The 17717-nt window shown below is 43.7% G+C and overlaps 1 protein-coding gene across 1 annotated transcript in view; it reads left to right on the top strand.

Moving 5' to 3' along the window:
- Nucleotides 1–17717, top strand: part of Fer1l6 (fer-1 like family member 6) — a 136820-nt gene that overhangs the window by 81183 nt on the left and 37920 nt on the right. The window contains exons 23-24 of the mRNA XM_050145363.1: nucleotides 3775–3909; nucleotides 6739–6888. Coding sequence (XP_050001320.1) covers nucleotides 3775–3909; nucleotides 6739–6888 — 285 coding nt within the window. The remainder of the gene's footprint in view (nucleotides 1–3774; nucleotides 3910–6738; nucleotides 6889–17717) is intronic.

Here is a 17717-nt window from a genome sequence, read left to right as displayed (position 1 = left end):
GCTGCTGTACTGTGCCAAGTCCTGTGTGTGTGGTTGTGCAAAGGCCTCCAGGAATCACTTGGAGAGATGGTTCATTCTGTCTCTGAGGTAGTCTCAGACACCATGGAAGGAAGGTGTCTCCATTCTTATCTCTTGTCCAATGGAAACAAGAAGGCAGAGGACTACCCTCTGTGCTGGTTTTGGAGAGAATGTGCACAGCAGTGATTGATTGTGCACATAAAGACGTGCACAGCAATGATTATGCACATAAGGACATGCACAGCAATGATTGTGCACATAGGTCCTGGACAGGGGCCAGGAGGGAGCGCTGCCCATACAGCGCTTGCCAGGCAAACATGAGGATCTAAGTTCATTGCTAGAATTTCAGTGAAAAAAAATCCAAGTGTGGTGGTGTAGCACTGGGGAGCTGAATGGAGATGGGCAGATGTTTGGGACCCATTGGCTAGCCAGCCAAGCCCTAGGTCAGTGAGAGTCCTTGTCTAAAAAAAAAAAAAAAAAAAAAAAAAAAAAANAAAAAAAAAAAAAAAAAAAAAAAAAAAAAAAAACCAAGACAAATGGCTTCTGAGGAATGAAACCAGAGTTCACCTTCTGGTCTCTGCATATGTGTACATACACATGTACACATGAGCATCCCATGTAAACATACACACACACACAACTGTAGAGTTCTGTTGCCCCCATCCTAATCCAATATCTCATATTTACTAGACATATGACATTAAGCAGAATTCCCTTTAGGCGTCAGTTTCTTCTTCTGTGGTAGGCATGATAATAACATATACATCTCCCTCATAAAGGAGAGGAAATGAAATGCCAACTGCTTAAAACAGCTTCTGCTCGACTGTTCATGATGGCTGCTATTGCAACTGCCATCCCCAAACAAGAGCAGTCTCAGAAGGTAGACCCAAGGGCCATCCACTCACCTCAACCATGCAATCCCGGGCCCTCTGAAGTGACCCTGGGGGAGTCTGAGCTCTCTCGTCAACCACATAACAATCCTGCTGGCTTTCATCTCCGTACAGCACACTGGTTTAATTTAGATTCATATCTCGAAGGCACAGATGGACTTTGTTTATCAAATAATCATCTGAAAGGGAAAATAGGTTCTGCTGAACCCTGGATCTGCCTCTAATTTTGAATCAAGGGCCCAGTGTTTGCTAATAATAACTGCTGCCACTTATTTAAGACTCTCATGTGCCAGACACAACAGTAAGTACTTTGTGTACATTGTTTACCAGCATCACTGTAACTTGGGGACACATGCTCTTCTGTCCCCATCTTGGAGATAAAGGAGTAAGAGTCATGGATTGTGCAGCTTGGAGACGGTGGGTTAAGAGGGAGACCCAGGTCTGTCCAATTCCGAGGTCACCTTTGCCCAGCCATTCTGTCTTGGTTTTGGTTACAAAGCTCCAGGTTTCCTTCTCCTGTCTGTGTGTTGGGTTACATGGGATGACCTGGCCTATGACTGGCAGGCCTCCTCCATACTTCTACTGGGGAAAGCTGAATCTAAGGCCCTGCAAGCCCAGCTGAGCCTGGTATTCAGAGATAGCACCTGTGTGGGCTGGCACTGGTTCCCTGGAGGTCTGAGCACACCTGGCGTGTAGAAGAGCCAGCCCCTAAAGGGCAGCCTGCACATCGGTCCCTGACAAAGTGACCTGACGGTCTGGGATGTCCAGTCATTGCAGACACTGTGGAGAAATAGGAGTTGAAGGATAAAGGAAAGGGGAGAAATCTACAGAGAAAGGGTTTGAGAGCTCATGAGGAGAGGAGCCAGATGTGTGTGAGGGGACCTAATAGGCAGAGAAGGAGAGTAGGGCATCTTAGATGGTAGAGATTGCTAAGCCTAAGGTTACCAACAATGAGACCAAGGTATATTCCTGAAGATGTGGATGGTTAGGCAAGATCAGCCAGTGTACCAAGGCTGTCATCGAGTAGGTATTTAGGGGAGTGTGTGTGTGTGTTACAAGGAATTGGACTCCCCAAACTTGACAAATGCTAGACAGGTACTCTATTCCTGAGCCACTTCCCAGTCCTAAATGTTTGCTCACTCATAAGCAAATCTGGACTGAGATGGAGTACATATAAAAAGGGTAGCAAGCATTTACTGAGCACCTACTGTATGCCAGGCAGTGACTATTTCTTACCTCACACAAGATGGGTGTTGGTCCATTCAAAGAAGGGAAACTCAGGCTTGGAGAAGTTAAGTCATCTAGGCAAGCTGGTCCCAGGTAGTGGATTAAGCCCGGATTGCATTTAGAGTTTTTGCTCCTTCTGCTATATTTTGTCCAGGACACCTGAATAACTGTTTTCAGTGCTAAGTCTTATCCTGAACTTGCAAAAGATGCCTTAAACTCAGTTCAGTGCATGGTCTCTTAAGGAAGCCCTTAAGAAACAAGGCTAATCGTGGGTAGTTGAGCAAAGACAAGGGAGACTCTTATTTGGGCGAGTCATTTAGTAGCGCTCTACAGTGATCAGGTGACATTTTACACACGGCAGCAACGTGGAGGACAGGTGAATGCCCCCTCCTCCGTCCATGAAAATGGCCACAAAGCTTCCACTCTGCAGAAGATGCAGCCTAGCACACGGTAGGCACGTCATGAATGAATGAAGGATGAATGCTGGCCTCTGGGGTCTTATTCAGCCTTTCCAGCCACGTGGGGAGGAAGTGATAAACACTCCTGTCGGGAAGACGCTGTGAAGATGATTGACAGCTTTGACATTACACTGTCAGTCAGGTGCACGCTGCAGAGGGCTCGCCTGTCTCTTCCAAAGCAACACAAAGCATTACAACTTTGCGTTGCAACAGGGTCACACCTGTTTATCGGTCGGCTGAGCCTTGGCCTTTTTATATCAGAAAAGTCAGACTTTTCAGAAGCGTTTTAAAGCCTCATTATATGTGAGACATGAAATAGTCTAAAATAAAAACTCAAGAAGGGAGGCAGACTGCAGGCACATGATACTTTTACAGCTTACATAAAGAGCAATAAAGCTTTTCTTCCGGAACCACCGTGAAAACAGTGTAGCTGGAGCTGGCTGGATGTGTGACTGAGCAGGTGGTTTTATGGGAGCCTGAGGGTTAGTGCAGGCCAGTTCTTCCTTCCAGCCCTCCTGGAATTGAGAGTGGCAGGCAAGTTACAGCTCTGAGGTGCTGTGGAAATTTCCCCCAGGATCCAGCAGCCGCTGAACACACTCACTTACAAAACCCGTTAGAATGCACAGCTTGGAAGAGAGCTGTGATCATGGACTCATTCAGCACAGGCTCCACACACTGGTGGGGCAGTGTCTGCCCAGATGTGGGATCCCCTACCCTGCAGACAACTCAGCCTTTTGTCCGTGAAACTGGCCTCTCTCCAAATGCCCAAATAAACAGAGAAGGGAATTCAAATTTAAATAACACTCTCCCTTCTGAAGGTTCTTCTTGAGCCTCCTGGGAAGGAAGCTATGAGCCAATTCTAATGAGACCCTGATGGTTCTGGACCAATTCTTCAAGCAATCATCCTTCCTTGATTTTTAGTTTCTCCGTCTGTATGATGGGTACAGTCATCACTCAATAAAGGGCACCTGATGTCATCATAGCACCATGGTAAATTGATATTTATGCAAGTAGGACATTAATCAGTACTCCACTATTAAAACATTATCAACACAAAGTCTTCCAGAGACTGTAAATGTGTACCCCCTAGTATTTAATAAACAGTCACCATGGGTCCTCCTTGTTCTCCAGGTTTCTGTTGAACAATTCAGCTAAACGGTTCCCGTGTTCTTTCCTTCCAGGTCATTTCCCAGACCCTCTCTCCTACCTGGAACCAGATGCTGCTCTTCAATGAGTTGGTTTTGCATGGCGAGGAGAGGGAGCTGGCGGAGTCCCCACCCCTAGTGGTGGTGGAACTCTATGACAGTGATGCGGTGGTAAGTGTCACCAGGCAACACCAGCTGCCCCTTCTTCCGAATGCTCTACTGCGTGAACTGACTTGAAGGTCAGTGAAGTCCTGACACTGAGCGGTCAGGACCCAGCGGTGTCTTTCACCATAGCATGATATGATATACAGAAACGTGTTGTTTTGTTTACAGTTTGTTGTTTAGAATCCACTTTACGTTATAATCAAAAGTGCATCAAATTAGCAAAATTCAGTCAATGCTCACTTCTATAGGGATGTGATTCTTTCTAAAACCACCCCACAACTACCACCCCCCCCCAAGCTGGTCCTATAATACTGCTGCTTACAGACCTTCTCCAAGCCCTTTGCAAACAGGTCTGTGTTACCCTTATCTAGCAGGAGGGAACTACATGGGCATCTTCATGACTCATCCTTGTAACTGGGCCACTTCTTTTACCTCTCTGCTGCCTGGCCCTGCAACAATATATTCATCACGGCCCTCTTTGGTGATGAACCAAACCTTTCCAAAGACATTTGTGCTCTGAAACCTCAGGCAACTCCAAAGCTGACTGGTGACTTTAAGTGACTATGACAAGCATTCTTCTCTAAGCGGAGAAGTCTATAGCGAATGACAAAGATTTATTTCTTTTCTTTGACATCTCTGGCTCCTCAGGAAGCTCAATCCTATAAAGGACAAAAGTTGTTCTGAAAAGATTTTTCCATATCCTCCTCACTACTGTGCTCCCAAGAGCCCTGAGGTGGGGCCAAGGTCAGAGAGGAAACAGGATATGAGATTCGCAAAGGACCATGGGGAACATGAAGGTTTTATCCTGCCCTTCTTGCTCTCTAGAAAGGAGGACAGATCTAGGAAGTTTGAGTATCTCCTTGAGAGTCACAGAGAGAGGCAGAGTCAGGACTTGAATGTACAACTCCCTGGGTCTACTCTTTCGGATACAGTTGGTGTCTGGGAGCATGGCCTCCCCTCCCTCTACCCCTTCATTGCTGCTGGAAATTGGGGCTGAATGTGTTTAATTTCCCTGTTGAGAATGCAGTGCAGATTTTACCCACAAAGTAAATACGCTTCCACTCTTCTGCCTTGGAATACTCGTCCCATCTTAGCTGTCTGTTTTCTGTTTGAAAAGGAATCCAACATCTTCAGAGTTTTCTGCTACCCTAGCTTGCTAGTTGTTGTACTGCTACCCTGTTACCGCTACATTGTTTCCCTATTACCACCACACTGCTTCCCTATTACTGCTACACTGTTTCCCTATTACCGCTACACTGTTTCCCTATTACCGCTACACTGTTTCCCTATTACTGCTACACTGGTACCCTATTACCGCTACACTGTTACACTATTACTGCTACACTGCTACCCCATTACTCTCCATTTCAGTCCCAGATCCCCAGTTAAGATGCCCTATCCTTCACAGAAAAAAAAAAATCAAGCTAATGCTTTCAAATATAAAGGGAAAAGGGTTGTGTTGGAAAGAAAGACAGCACGGACAGTTTGTGCTTTTCTCCTGGAGAAGTATGTGGAGACATGCATAATACTGTGTTCATGGCCCCAGGCTGCAGCTAGAGTGAACCTAAAATATGGCAATCAGATTATTAGACTTAAACTCTTCTGGCCCATGTTTCCAGTCTAGAACTTTCTCTCATTCTCCAGGAGCTTGGGGTCCATGAGTATTGACTGGCACTATAAGAAGTGTTTTTACATTTGGCAAATTGTTCGCTTGGGTTTATGCTCACGCTAACATTTCCAGGGCTCCTTTGAGTTAACCATACCTTTTAAGAATGATAAGCAAACTAACTGTTGAGCAGAACACTCATTTTATACCAAGATGTCCTAACTCCATCCCTTCTCCCAATGGATGGCAGTTATGTTTGTTTTCAAGTGTGGCTGAGCCAAAGCCTTATTTCCAGCTCCTTCCCTGGAGGCAGTGCAAGTTCTGGCTTGCGAATCCAAAGACAGGAATGTAGCATGGCTGCTGAAACCTGACCTAAAACAAAATAGAAGTTGGGCACTGTTCTGGGACTAAGCAGATCATGTCTACCAGCTGTCACCCAGCAGACTCAGTGGGTTCCCAGGCTTGAGGAGACAATGTGAAGAAAGCAGGGAGTTCTACCCATATGAAACATATATTCTCATGATTCCAGAGCTAAAGAGCAAAATAGAGTAGCTTCTATAGCTCCTGCCTCTCCCAGAGGAGCATGGGCCTGAGAGCTGGTTTGGGGAAGAGGCAGGTGCTGTCAATTAATTCTTAAAGGAACTTGAATCCCATACATGTAGATACTTACACAGGTACTTTCTCCTTTTTACTGCCCTCACTTAAACATCCTGGCCTCAGTCATCACCATGACCATCAGCATCAATAGTCCATTACTATGGATTGGGCACATGATACGAATGATATATAAGATTACATTACTTCTTACAAAGTCATAGACAGAGATCAGTGTTTTATTTATGAACCTCAGAAAGGTTGAGTGCTTGGCTTAGGTCACAAAGCTAGGAAGAGGCAGATTAGAGACCACAGACTCAGGTTTACTTATGTCCAAAGCTCACGATCCTGTCCACAGTAGAAATGTAGAACGTCTGTGGTTATCTTACATTTTCCTCTTTCCTTCCAGTCTATCATGGTTGGTTACTTTAATTAAGCTCTCCATAGAAGGAGTCTTGGAGCAGTGAGCATTTCACTGGGAGCCTGAGAGTACCCTTTATCCCCCAAGCCATGGATGGGACTGGGGAGGAGGTTCTTGGTAGAAGACAAGAGGGGAAAACTGATGCTGTCAACTTTTGCTGATGCTGCTGGTCAGAACTAAGTAGATGCCAATTAAAAACTCTTTTCCTCTCTAGGGGAAGCCAGAATATTTGGGTGCCACGGTGGCTGCTCCAGTTGTGACACTAGCTGACCAGGACTATGAACCCCCCAAGCTGTGTTATCACCCCATCTTCTGTGGGAACCTCTCTGGAGGGGACCTTCTTGCTGTGTTTGAGCTGTTTCAGGTAAGGGTCCAGGGCATCTGTACCAGATGTCTTTTGGCCTTGGTTGGCCAGAGATGTAGCTTGCCTGGATATGCTATTTAGTGAGGCAATGCCTGGTCCATCCGTGTTATCCCATGTCTGTGAGAGTCTTCTTCTGGGGGTCTAGAAGCTGACATTCAAGAACTTTGATGACACGAGCTATTCCCAGAATTGCTGCACCACAAATCAGAATGCTAAAATGAAAGACCCTCAAGGACTGGGTCATCAGTGTTTGAGCTTTGGCAGAATCCCTCAATCTCATCAAACCATTTAAGGATGTGAAAAAGAAGGCATGGGGCATTTGTGGGGTACTTGCCATGTGCCTGACATTATGGTTGTGGTGTCTCTCATCTTTCAATTCTTCTGCTGGACCTTACATCTCCAAGCACCAGGTGCTGGTGGTGCTTTGCCTTTGAATTATGCCAAACTTTTTTCTTCCCTGCAGGATGCTAGGACAGAATGCCAAAGACTGAACAACCTCAACAACAAACACTGTTTGTTAGATACTTTCACAGTTGAGGCTGGATTCCAAAAAGGCACTGATAGATCTGGTACTGGATGGAGGCCCAGCTCCTGATTGATAGATGGCTGCCTTCTCATCGTGCCCTCACGTGGCAGGGAGAATAATGTTCTTCCTTTGCTCTCTTATTATAATCCTCACACTCATGAGGATTCTCTATGGCTGAACCTCCAAATGTCATCATAGTGGGGTTACAATCCAAACTTGACGTTGGATTAGTAGCATCTTCTGTAGGAAAACCTGATTTTCTGAAATCCCAATTCAAAACAAAATGAAACTCAACTCGCTTGATAAACTGGAAGACACAGATTCCTAGTACATGCAGCATGAATGAAGGTGAGGGTGGAGGGGGACTGGATCCCATGGGGATGAATCTCAGACCTACCACTTGTTATAATGTGGCTTTTTCTGATTAAAAATGTAGAATGTTTTCAATTTTCCCAAGTTGTCTTGTACAGAGCAGTCCATGCATATTATTTAATTATTAATAATATTTCTATGCTATAGGATATTAAAATAAGATCTTTGGTCTCAACTATTGATTTTAGAAATTGAAATGGATAAGAAGGCAAAATGTGGTCAGCATGGCAGATCAGACTCTAGACTCCATGTAGACAGATTTCTAACCAAAATGGAGGGCTAGACAGTGTTAATTATTTTTTCATTTCAATTAATTTTTTTTAAAAAACTATCTTTTCTCCTTTTACATGCCAAATCCATTTCCCACTCCTTCCCCTCCTCCTGTTCCCTCCACCTTCCATCTTCCCACCCCAATCCCATTCACCATCCACTCCTCAGAGAGAGTAAGGCTTCCCATGGGGAGTCAACATTTGAACATTTCCTTAATGTCTTTCAGCCATTTGAGATCCTTCTGTTGAGAATTCTCTGTTTAGTTCTATACCCCATTTTTAATTGGGTTATTTGATATATTGGTGTCTAATTTCTTGAGTTCTTTATATTTTTGGAGATCAGTCCTTTGTCTGATGTGGGGTTGGTGAAGATTTTTTTCCCATTTAGTAGGCTGCCCTTTTGTCTTATTGACAGTGTCCTTTGCTTTATAGAAGATTTTCAGTTTCAGGAGGTCCCATTTATTTATTGTTGCTCTCAGTGTCTGTGCTACTGGGTTGTATTTAGGAAGTGGTCTTCTGTTCCCATACATTGAAGGCTACTTCCCACTTTCTCTTCTATCAAGGTCAGTGTGTTTGGATTTATATTGAGGTCTTTAACCCATTTGGACTTGAGTTTTGTGCAGGGGGATAGGTATGGATCTATTTGCATTCTCCTACATGATGACATCCAGTTATGCCAGCACCATTTGTTGAAGATGCTTTTTTTTCCTAGTGTATAATTTTAGCTTCTTTGTAAAAAAAAAAATCAAGTGTTCATAGGTGCGTGCATCAATACCTGGGTCTTCATTGGTCAACCTGTCTGTTTTTATGCCAATACCAAGCTGTTTGCTCTATAAGAGAACTTGATGTCAGGGATGGTGATGCCTCCAAAAGTTCCTCTATTATGTAGGATTGTTTTGGCTATTCTTGGTTTTTTGTTTTCCATATGAAGTTTAATATTGGTCTTTTGCAGTTTGTAAAGAATAGTGTTGGGATTTTGATGATGATTGCATCGAATTTGTAGATTGCTTTTGGTAGGATTGCCATTTTTATTATGTTGCTCCCACCTATCCACGAGCATGAGAGATCTTTCTATTTTCTGATATCTTCTTCAATTTATTTCTTCAAAGATTTAAAGTTCTTGTCGAACAGGTCTTTCACCGGTTTAGTTAGTGTTACCCCAAGATATTTTATGTTATTTGTGGCTATTGTGAAAGTGATGTTTCTCTGATTTCTTTCTCAGCTTTAAAAACCTGTACTCCACAAAATTGGGAAATATAAAAGAAATGTACAATTTTCTGGATAGGTACCACATACCAAAATTAAATCAAGACCAGAAGCTGTCATCAAAACTTTCCCCAACCAAAAAAAAAAAAGCCCAGAGCCCAATGGTTTTAGCACAGAATTCTATCAGAAATTCAAAGAAGAGCTAATATCTATAGTCTTCAAATTGTTCCACATAATAGAAACAGAAGGAATATTGCCAGACTCTTTCAATGAGGCAACAGTTACCCTTATACCAAAACCACTCAAAGACTCAACCAAGAAAGAAAAATTACAGACCAATCTCCCTCATGAACATTGATGTAAAAATACTCAATAAAATATTGGCAAACTGAATCCAAAAAAAAAAATCAAAAAATCATCCACCATGATCAAGTTGGCTTCATTCCAGTGATGCAGAGATGCTTCAACTTACAAAAATCTGTCAACATAATCCACTATATAAATAAACTGAAAGAAAAAAACATATGATCATCTCATTAGATGCTGAAAAAGCATTTAACAAAATCCAACACCCCTTCATGATAAAGGTCTTGAAGAGATCAGGATAAAAGAAACCTATCTAAACATAATAAAAGCAACATACAGCATACATACAGCCAACATCAAATTAAATGCAGAGAAACACAAAACCATCCCACTAAAATCGAGAACAAGACAAGGCTGTCCACTCTCTCCATATCTATTCAACATATTTCTTGAAGTTCTAGCTAGAGTAATAAGACACCAAAAAGAGATCAAGGGGATACAAATTGGAAAAGAAGTCAAACTTTCACTATTCACAGATTATATGATAGTATACAAAAGCGACCCCAAAAATTCTACCAGGGAACTCCTACAGCTGATAAACACCTTCAGTGATGTGGCAGGATACAAGATCAAAAAACTCAGTAGCCTTCCTATATCCAAATGATAAAGAAGCTGAGACTGTGCTAACATTAAGGGGACAGATTTAGGTTAGACATACTTGCATTCAAACCCAAATTCTCTTCCTATCTGTAGCCTGGAAGTCACAGTCGGCTACAGTGACACATTCTTAAATCCATCAATCGGAGACTTTGTCGCTTGAGTCACCCAGGAAAAAACTTTCTGTGGAAAGAATGGCAGTTTTGGAGAGTGAACCCTGCTAGGGAAACTGAGTGTGGATCAGCAGGAGTACTGTGTTGGGAATGCAAGGACTGGCTTCATTTGGCTCAAGCAGTTGAAGTCCAGCATGGTAGGAAAGCAGAACTAGAAAGCCAAACACTAGGTTCTAGGATGTTAGGGTGATAAAACAAGTGGTCTCCAGCAAAACCATATGTAGCCGGATAGCTGTGTGCCTCTCAGAAGTGTGGGTGTCAGAACGGAGGGCAGCCTTCCAAACCAGTCCTTCCTTGGAGGAGAGTCGTGAGCTGTCAGCAGGCTGTTCTGGTTGAAGCCCAAGCAGATACCAAACAATACCGAACCCGACAAAAGCAGCTCTGCCCTAATTGCTCTTCCCACTTCTAGGGGAAGTCTTTGTTTTCTGTTCCTCTATAATAGCGCATCAATTGACAGCTTCCTTTCCGAAGAGCCCGCCAGGCTTCAGACTCGGCGGCTCCAGGAAAGCGTTTCCCGTGTCTTCTTGGAACTTCAGTCCCTCCAAATCTAACGAGTGGGGAAATTTAACAATTGTTTCCTATTACATATTCCAATAAGACTTTTGTTTGCACTAGAGTTTTTGTGTTTTATGTATGTGTGCACATATTTGTGAGCATCCACATTTGTATGTGGGTGTGCAAGAGCATGTGCACATGTATGTGTATGCGTGAAGCCCTGAGGTGGATGTCAGATGTTTTCCCCAACCATGCTCTCCTCTCTTTTTCTTTCTTTCTTTCTTTCTTTCTTTCTTTCTTTCTTTCTTTCTTTCCTTCCTTCCTTCCTTCCTTCCTTCCTTTCTTTCTTTCTTCCTTTCTTTCTTTCTTTCTTTCTTTGAGACAGGGTTGTTCACTGAACCTGTAGCTAATTCAGCTAGAGTAGCTGTCCATCAAGCTCCAGGGATACCCTTGTCCTCCACTCCCCAGCTCTGGGGTGACAGGCATGCCCCGATTTTTTTAGTGGATGCTGGAAGTCAAACCCAGGTCCTCACGCTTGCTTGGCAGGCACTTTACTGGCTGTATCATCTCACCTGGCTCTGTTTAACTAATTTGTTTTAAATTTACTTATTTTACCTAGCCACACAAAGTTTCCTTTAATCAAGCAAAGCTGTGTCCAGTTTCTTTCTAAGGCTCCTAGAGCAGGGGACCATTGAGGTCTGTGATGACTGACTTGGAAGAACGGGATCTGGTCCGACATACCACACACGAGAATGCCGGCTTCCAGGTTAGCTGAGTCTAGGCAGCTGCTCTTCCCAGCTCACAGCTGCCTTTGTAAGAGCTCCTGGCCCAAGCCTCCAAGTCTCCCCAGAAGTCTTTCAATAAGGGGCTGAACAAATTGACCCCTAAAGATGACCCGGGGGTTCTGCCATTTGGCAGCCATGATCCTACCCACCTCCTCTCTCAGAACTGGGCACACTAATGAGACACCTGCTGCTTCCCAGCAGGTGAGCTAGAGAGGAGCATCGTCAGAGGTAAGCTTAGGAGATGCCATCCATCAGGGTTTCTTTAATACTTCTCATTTGACCACTTGTTCAAAGAGCGATTTGGTCATCAGGTGACCGTTAGTAGGTGGAGCTCAGACAGGCTGAGCTCACAGGTACGGGAAATACCTTCATTTGTCGCAGCTGCTACCTCTTTCCATCCGCGGATGACTTGCTTTCACTTCCCTGCTTCCAGTGTTGGCACTCCCCTGACTCAGGAGTTGGTGGCATGGCTCTTCTGTGTACCCATCAGATCCATTGTTTCCATCAGCCACCCACGACAACTTCCCCTCTCTCTTCTGGTCCTAGTTCGTCCCTGACTGTTAGCCCAGTCCCTCTGGCTGAAGCACTCAAAGCCAACATAATTCTACACATGGTACCCACGCCCATAGCCTGGCCATCTCTGTAGCTGCTTCTATGTCTGATTGACATCTTTGCAGTTCCTTGGTCTCTTCTAGTTCTCATGTCAATCATCCTCCTGCTTGTGTCATTCTCCATGTTCCTTCCAGGACATGAGTTGATCATGTTCTCTCCTCTTCTGCATCTTCTGCTGCTCCCCGCTCCTTACCTATGAGACTATTCACCAAATACTGTTGTTTTTAAACACAGGTTCCTCCAAATGCAGTGAACACAGTTTGAGAAGTGCTTCTTGGGACGTTCCTCTGGGGAATTTGAAATACCTGCTGCTGTAAAAAGGCTCTCTGAAGAACATTTTAAAATATCTTTTTCAAAACATAGTCTTTCCAAATGTAACCACAAAACCATTTTGGTTTTATTATAATGGCTAACATTCCATGAAGAGAAGAATCTAGACAGTATACGTATATCAAATTCTCTGGCTTTTAAGCTTTCTCAAAAGTTGTTCTTGAACTACTTTCTTGGGGTCACATATGGGTCCTTATGTGGGCAGCCTTCCAATCCAGTCCTTCCTCGGAGGAGAGTCGTGAGCTGTCAGCAGGCTGTTCTGGTTGAAACCCAGACAGATACCAAACAATACCGAACCCGACAAAAGCAGCTCTGCCCTAATTGCTCTTCCCACTTCTAGGGGAAGTCTTTGTTTTCTGTTCCTCTATAATAGCACGTCAATTGACAGCTTCCTTTCCCAAGAGCCAGCCAGGCTTCAGACTCGCCACCCACTGCAGGTTCCTGGATCTCATAGATTTACTCTTCTGCTCTTAGGCATGCTGAGATAACTCATTAACTCGTTCTGAAATGCCTCTCCACTCTGCCCACCTCCACTCCTGCAGAGCATTTGCCAGTTTATGAGAATCATCAAGATTCCAGAAAGCTCGCCTGCTGTTTCAGATGTTCTCTCCTGGCCCATCCTTCTCTTTGCCTCTTGGTCTATGCAATGCGTGCCCATTGTTTATAGGTAGCTGAAACAGCCCTTGCCTCCTTCGTCACTGTGTTGGTTTGTCGAAGACAAGGATCACTTTACTCTTGGATTTATACATTCAAACACGTATTTATTCAGTGTCTCCTATGTGTGGGTGTGTTCCCGAGGAACGTTCCTAAGCAGACAAAACACAGATCTTGCTGCCATTATCTGTCTACCATGCTTTTCAAATTCCAAATGTTCTCTTGTCTTACTTCCGCGTGAGTTTACTACACAGCCCAAGAAAGGGCCATTTCTAGCTAATTCCACGAGTAGCACCCCCTGAAGTTATTCAGTGTGCAGTGTTTATGAGCCTATGTGGCAGATCTGCCTTCCTAAATCCTGCTGCTTCTCAGGAAGCTTTCACTTACCATCATGTGAGCTCTGTCTGTATTTTTCATTTATTTTTAGTCTTTGTCTCTTGGTATAGAACAAAGAAAAGCTATATTGTCCTTGCCTTCACTCAAGTCCCACTGACTTGAACAAAGTAAGAGTCTCCTCCTTCATGTTTGCTTCTCAGTCAACCATCCCCACTAGGGGCCTAAACTAAGTGAACGAATTCACCTTACGTGGCATCTCTGTGTGTTCTTTATGCTCTAAAGTTACCAATTAGTGATCTAATGATCTGAATTTTTGTAGAAGTCATTATTTCTCCTGAAATAAGATAGTGACAGGTCCAGAGAACAAGAAGGAAGGTTCTAACATAGTATTAAGACTCTTCAGAACACTCTGCTCGGGCCCTGGGAGACTTCATTGTCAGCTTCATCACAGACTCTTGCCTCCTCTGGTGGCTAACACGTCAGCACAGCAATGATATTGTTCTCACATTTCCTTCCTGGGAAGCATGAAGCATGATCTGCCGCAGTGTTACCATGTGATTATGGTGTGTGTCTAGCTGGGACACACACACACACACAGACACACACACATTTGCTGTTTGAACTCGGGCCCAATATATTTCCTCTGAGATCTTTTTGTTCGCCAGGGTTGGTGACAATTTCCCTCTGTGTTTTGAAGACTCTATTCTGTCTTTGGGCTTCTCTTCTCTGAGACGTGTGTATTATTCTTATTATTGCTTCTTGAAAAGGTGAGCACTCACCAAGGTTTTCTGGTGGCTCTATGTGCGGTCACAGAATTTCCATTTCTTCCTTTTTACTTTAGCTTTCAATTCTTTCCTGACATCGTCTGTCATGTCTTGTTTTGGACAGCGTAAGTATTGCTACTATAGAGTTTGTGTCTGATGATGATACTACCTAAGTCCCCTGGGATCTGTTTCTATGGCTGTTGCTTCTCTCGACAATTAACTGCATTGTCTTGTCTCCTTACATACTATGTTTTATTGCACAGTGGACGTTATACATAACAATATGCAGTGAAATTGGAGCCCAGTTTCACTTTCTTTTTTTTTTCCTTTTAATTTTCTAAGTTATTTTGAAGCCACCAGTGTCTCACCTTGCACAGCTTTGGAACTGATGTAATTAGGGCAACAGAGAAGGGAGAACTGACAGCCACGTGCAGAGAAAAGCCAGGCCTGGGTGGGACGTGTATCGACGCTGTGAGGGGCACCCCTAGCAGCTCGGGCTTGAGGGGACATCGGTGGACTATTCTGCAATTTGACTTCTCTCTCTGAGGGAGTAAAACTTAATTCTCTGGGGCTGACAAGAGGGCCAAACTTAGCTCTCTAGGGTCAGAGAAAACAGGAACACACACACACACAAACATACACACACACATTTTTTTTAAAAAAAATATTTATTTATTTATTATATAATATTCTTTCTGCGTGTATGCCTGAAGGCCAGAAGAGGGCACCAGACCTCATTACAGAAGGTTGTGAGCCACCATGTAGTTGCTGGGAATTAAATTCAGGACCTTTGGAAGAGCAGGCAATGCTCTTAACTGCTGAGCCATCTCTCCAGCCCCCCCCCCCATACACACACACTTTTAGGGTCTTTCTCTATCCTATCTTATCTCTCTCTCTTTATTTCTTTTCTTACCTCTATCCAGATGTATCCCTTCTGTTTATCTTGATGTCTTCCTTCTAACTGGCTTTATTTTTCCCTTACAACTTACCTACCCCAACAAAACTTTCAGGAAGTATAAAAATTACAATGTGGTTACATTCTATTTTGTAAGTGAATTATTACAGTAAATACAAGTAAAAAACATGTTTTCTATATCCCTTGCATGATTAAACATTTTACATATTACAGGTGAAAAACAAGTTGTTCCAAAGACCCACATACGTTCATATCCAAACAACTTGTTATAGATTAACAGAGTGTAAGCAAGCAAGGTATTTTTCTCAGTCAGTTCTTTTGTTGATAGACTGCATTTTGCGGTTACAAAGGACCAATTATTTTTATTATCTCAAAAGGTAATCTTAGGTGAAATCTTAGAAGCATCACAAGCCTAAACTTTTATATATGAAAAAGAACCAGTCATCTCTACTTTAAATCCTCAGGGTGCATATCCATTCATCAACAGGGCTTATTTTTTTATATCAGGAAGCTAAGGGCAGACATAGGTACAAGGAATTAATCATCACCTTTGATCACCCAACCATCCTAACAAGAAAGGCGCATCAGCTGATAGTAACTGGGCTACTTGGTTCCTATTCCCTGACCTTAACGAGCCCCTCACTCAACTGTGCCTTTCTCATTGTTTTGTTTACCTCAAGCCCATTAGCAAAAACATCTTAACCTAACCTTAACTCATATTTAAAGCTTTGTTTCAGCTACAAAGTATACCAACCTGTGAACACACCTTTCAACATTAAGATTAAAATTAGTCGAGCTAAGTTAACTTCTGGGAAAGAATTGTTTTTATTAACCGCTCAGCTAAGCAACAGTCTATGCAGCTCCTCAGCTAGAGAAACTAGCTGTGTGACTTTTTATTGTTCTTATTTTCTTTCCTCTGCAGCCCCTGTTTTACTGGGGGAGGGGCAACACTTTAAACAGTACAGCTTAAGAGGAAATCATCTTTATAATAATCCACAGGTCAAAACGCCCAGTAGAATGGAATATTTCCAAGAGATAATCACATTCCATTAAGGGCAGCCGGGATCTCCTCATACCCGTTCACACCATGCCAGATATCAGAGAGAAATAGCAGCCGCAAACATGCAAAGACACCGAAGTAGCAAGACATTCTGGGGGCTGAGGCTCCTGGAGCCTTGCCTATCTGAGATTCTCCCACAGTGCCTTGCATGCTAATGGGCTGATCCCCTGAAGTCAGTTGCCATCTGCTGCTCCTTTAACATGACCACTGATAGTCATTCACACTGACTGAGGCACAACAGCAGCCTAGGAAGCCAGTGTGTTTGTTGCAAACTGCTGAATGAGGATGTAGGTGAGCTAATCTTAGTAGGGTTCTATGTAGTGAGCAGACACGAGGATTGGACTCTGTAGGCTCTAGGAGGAGGAAGCTGTGTTTGGTACTTTGTTCATACACCGTTGGCATCTATACTCAGATCAGAGGAGGCCTTGCCGTTCCCATGAGCCTAAGGCACTGGAATCCTTTCCAGGGTGGTGGTCGTGCCAACAACACACACTCACTCAGGACTTCATGTACACCCTACACAGAAGCAATTCAGAACCAACTCTATCCAACTAGAGACAGCTTAAAATTGAGCCTTGGTCTTTGCAGGGCCAACGCAGCTTGCCCTCCCTCCTAGGGAGTTCTCTGTGTCAAAAAGCATGTCAGAGCAGGACATGCCTTTCTGCACCTCCTCACAGCGACTCTGTGACTTAGAGAGCATTGTCCCCGTTTCACCAGAGATGGGACTGAGAACTGGAGATCCAAAGTCACTTTCTCTAGCTCCTACAGCTAGGGAGCTCAAGGCTGGTCTTTCATCGCTGTGCTGAGCAGGAGAAGCAGTTGAAGGCTAGATGATGAGCGGAGGATGATGGAGGAAGGCCTCTGAACATCTGTGATTACCCAGATGTGCTGGGCCCGGATTAGGGTCATGCAAGGTCCTGAAAGGAAACAACTCTTCCATTTTTGTGCCAGGGACCCACTGGCCTCACCTTTGCCCTAGTTGTACAGCCAGATCTTTTTGAGTTTCTCATGTTTCATCTTCCCTGGGATATTAGAGCAATTTGTCCTTTACAACAAATTATCCCAGTTGTCCCAGAGTTGAGTTATTTCACCTTCATTTTCATTTGGACTCATTTTCCCAGAGTCCCATACACTGAGCAAGTGCACACCATGTCTACAGGCCACGCTGACCCATTTACTTATGAAGAAACTTCACCCTGACTGTCAGCCTTTCCATCTCCACCGTACTATGGGATCTCTTATGAGCTGGGGGTCAGTACTTAAGATCATAAATGCATGCCTTTTTGGAGGATTGGCAAGGCTGACGTCTCAGCGCTTCTGGGATGAGGAAACACACTTTGCTTTTTAAAAAGAATTTTTAAAATATGC

This window comes from Alexandromys fortis, unplaced genomic scaffold, assembly GCF_014885135.2.
Source record: "Alexandromys fortis isolate MF-2015 unplaced genomic scaffold, M_Fortis_MF-2015_v1.1 scaffold_2_1_26212458, whole genome shotgun sequence".
NCBI classification, from domain to species: domain Eukaryota; kingdom Metazoa; phylum Chordata; class Mammalia; order Rodentia; family Cricetidae; genus Alexandromys; species Alexandromys fortis.
The sequence above is the reverse complement of the archived record's forward strand: the minus strand, read 5'-3'. Positions and strand labels throughout refer to the sequence as shown.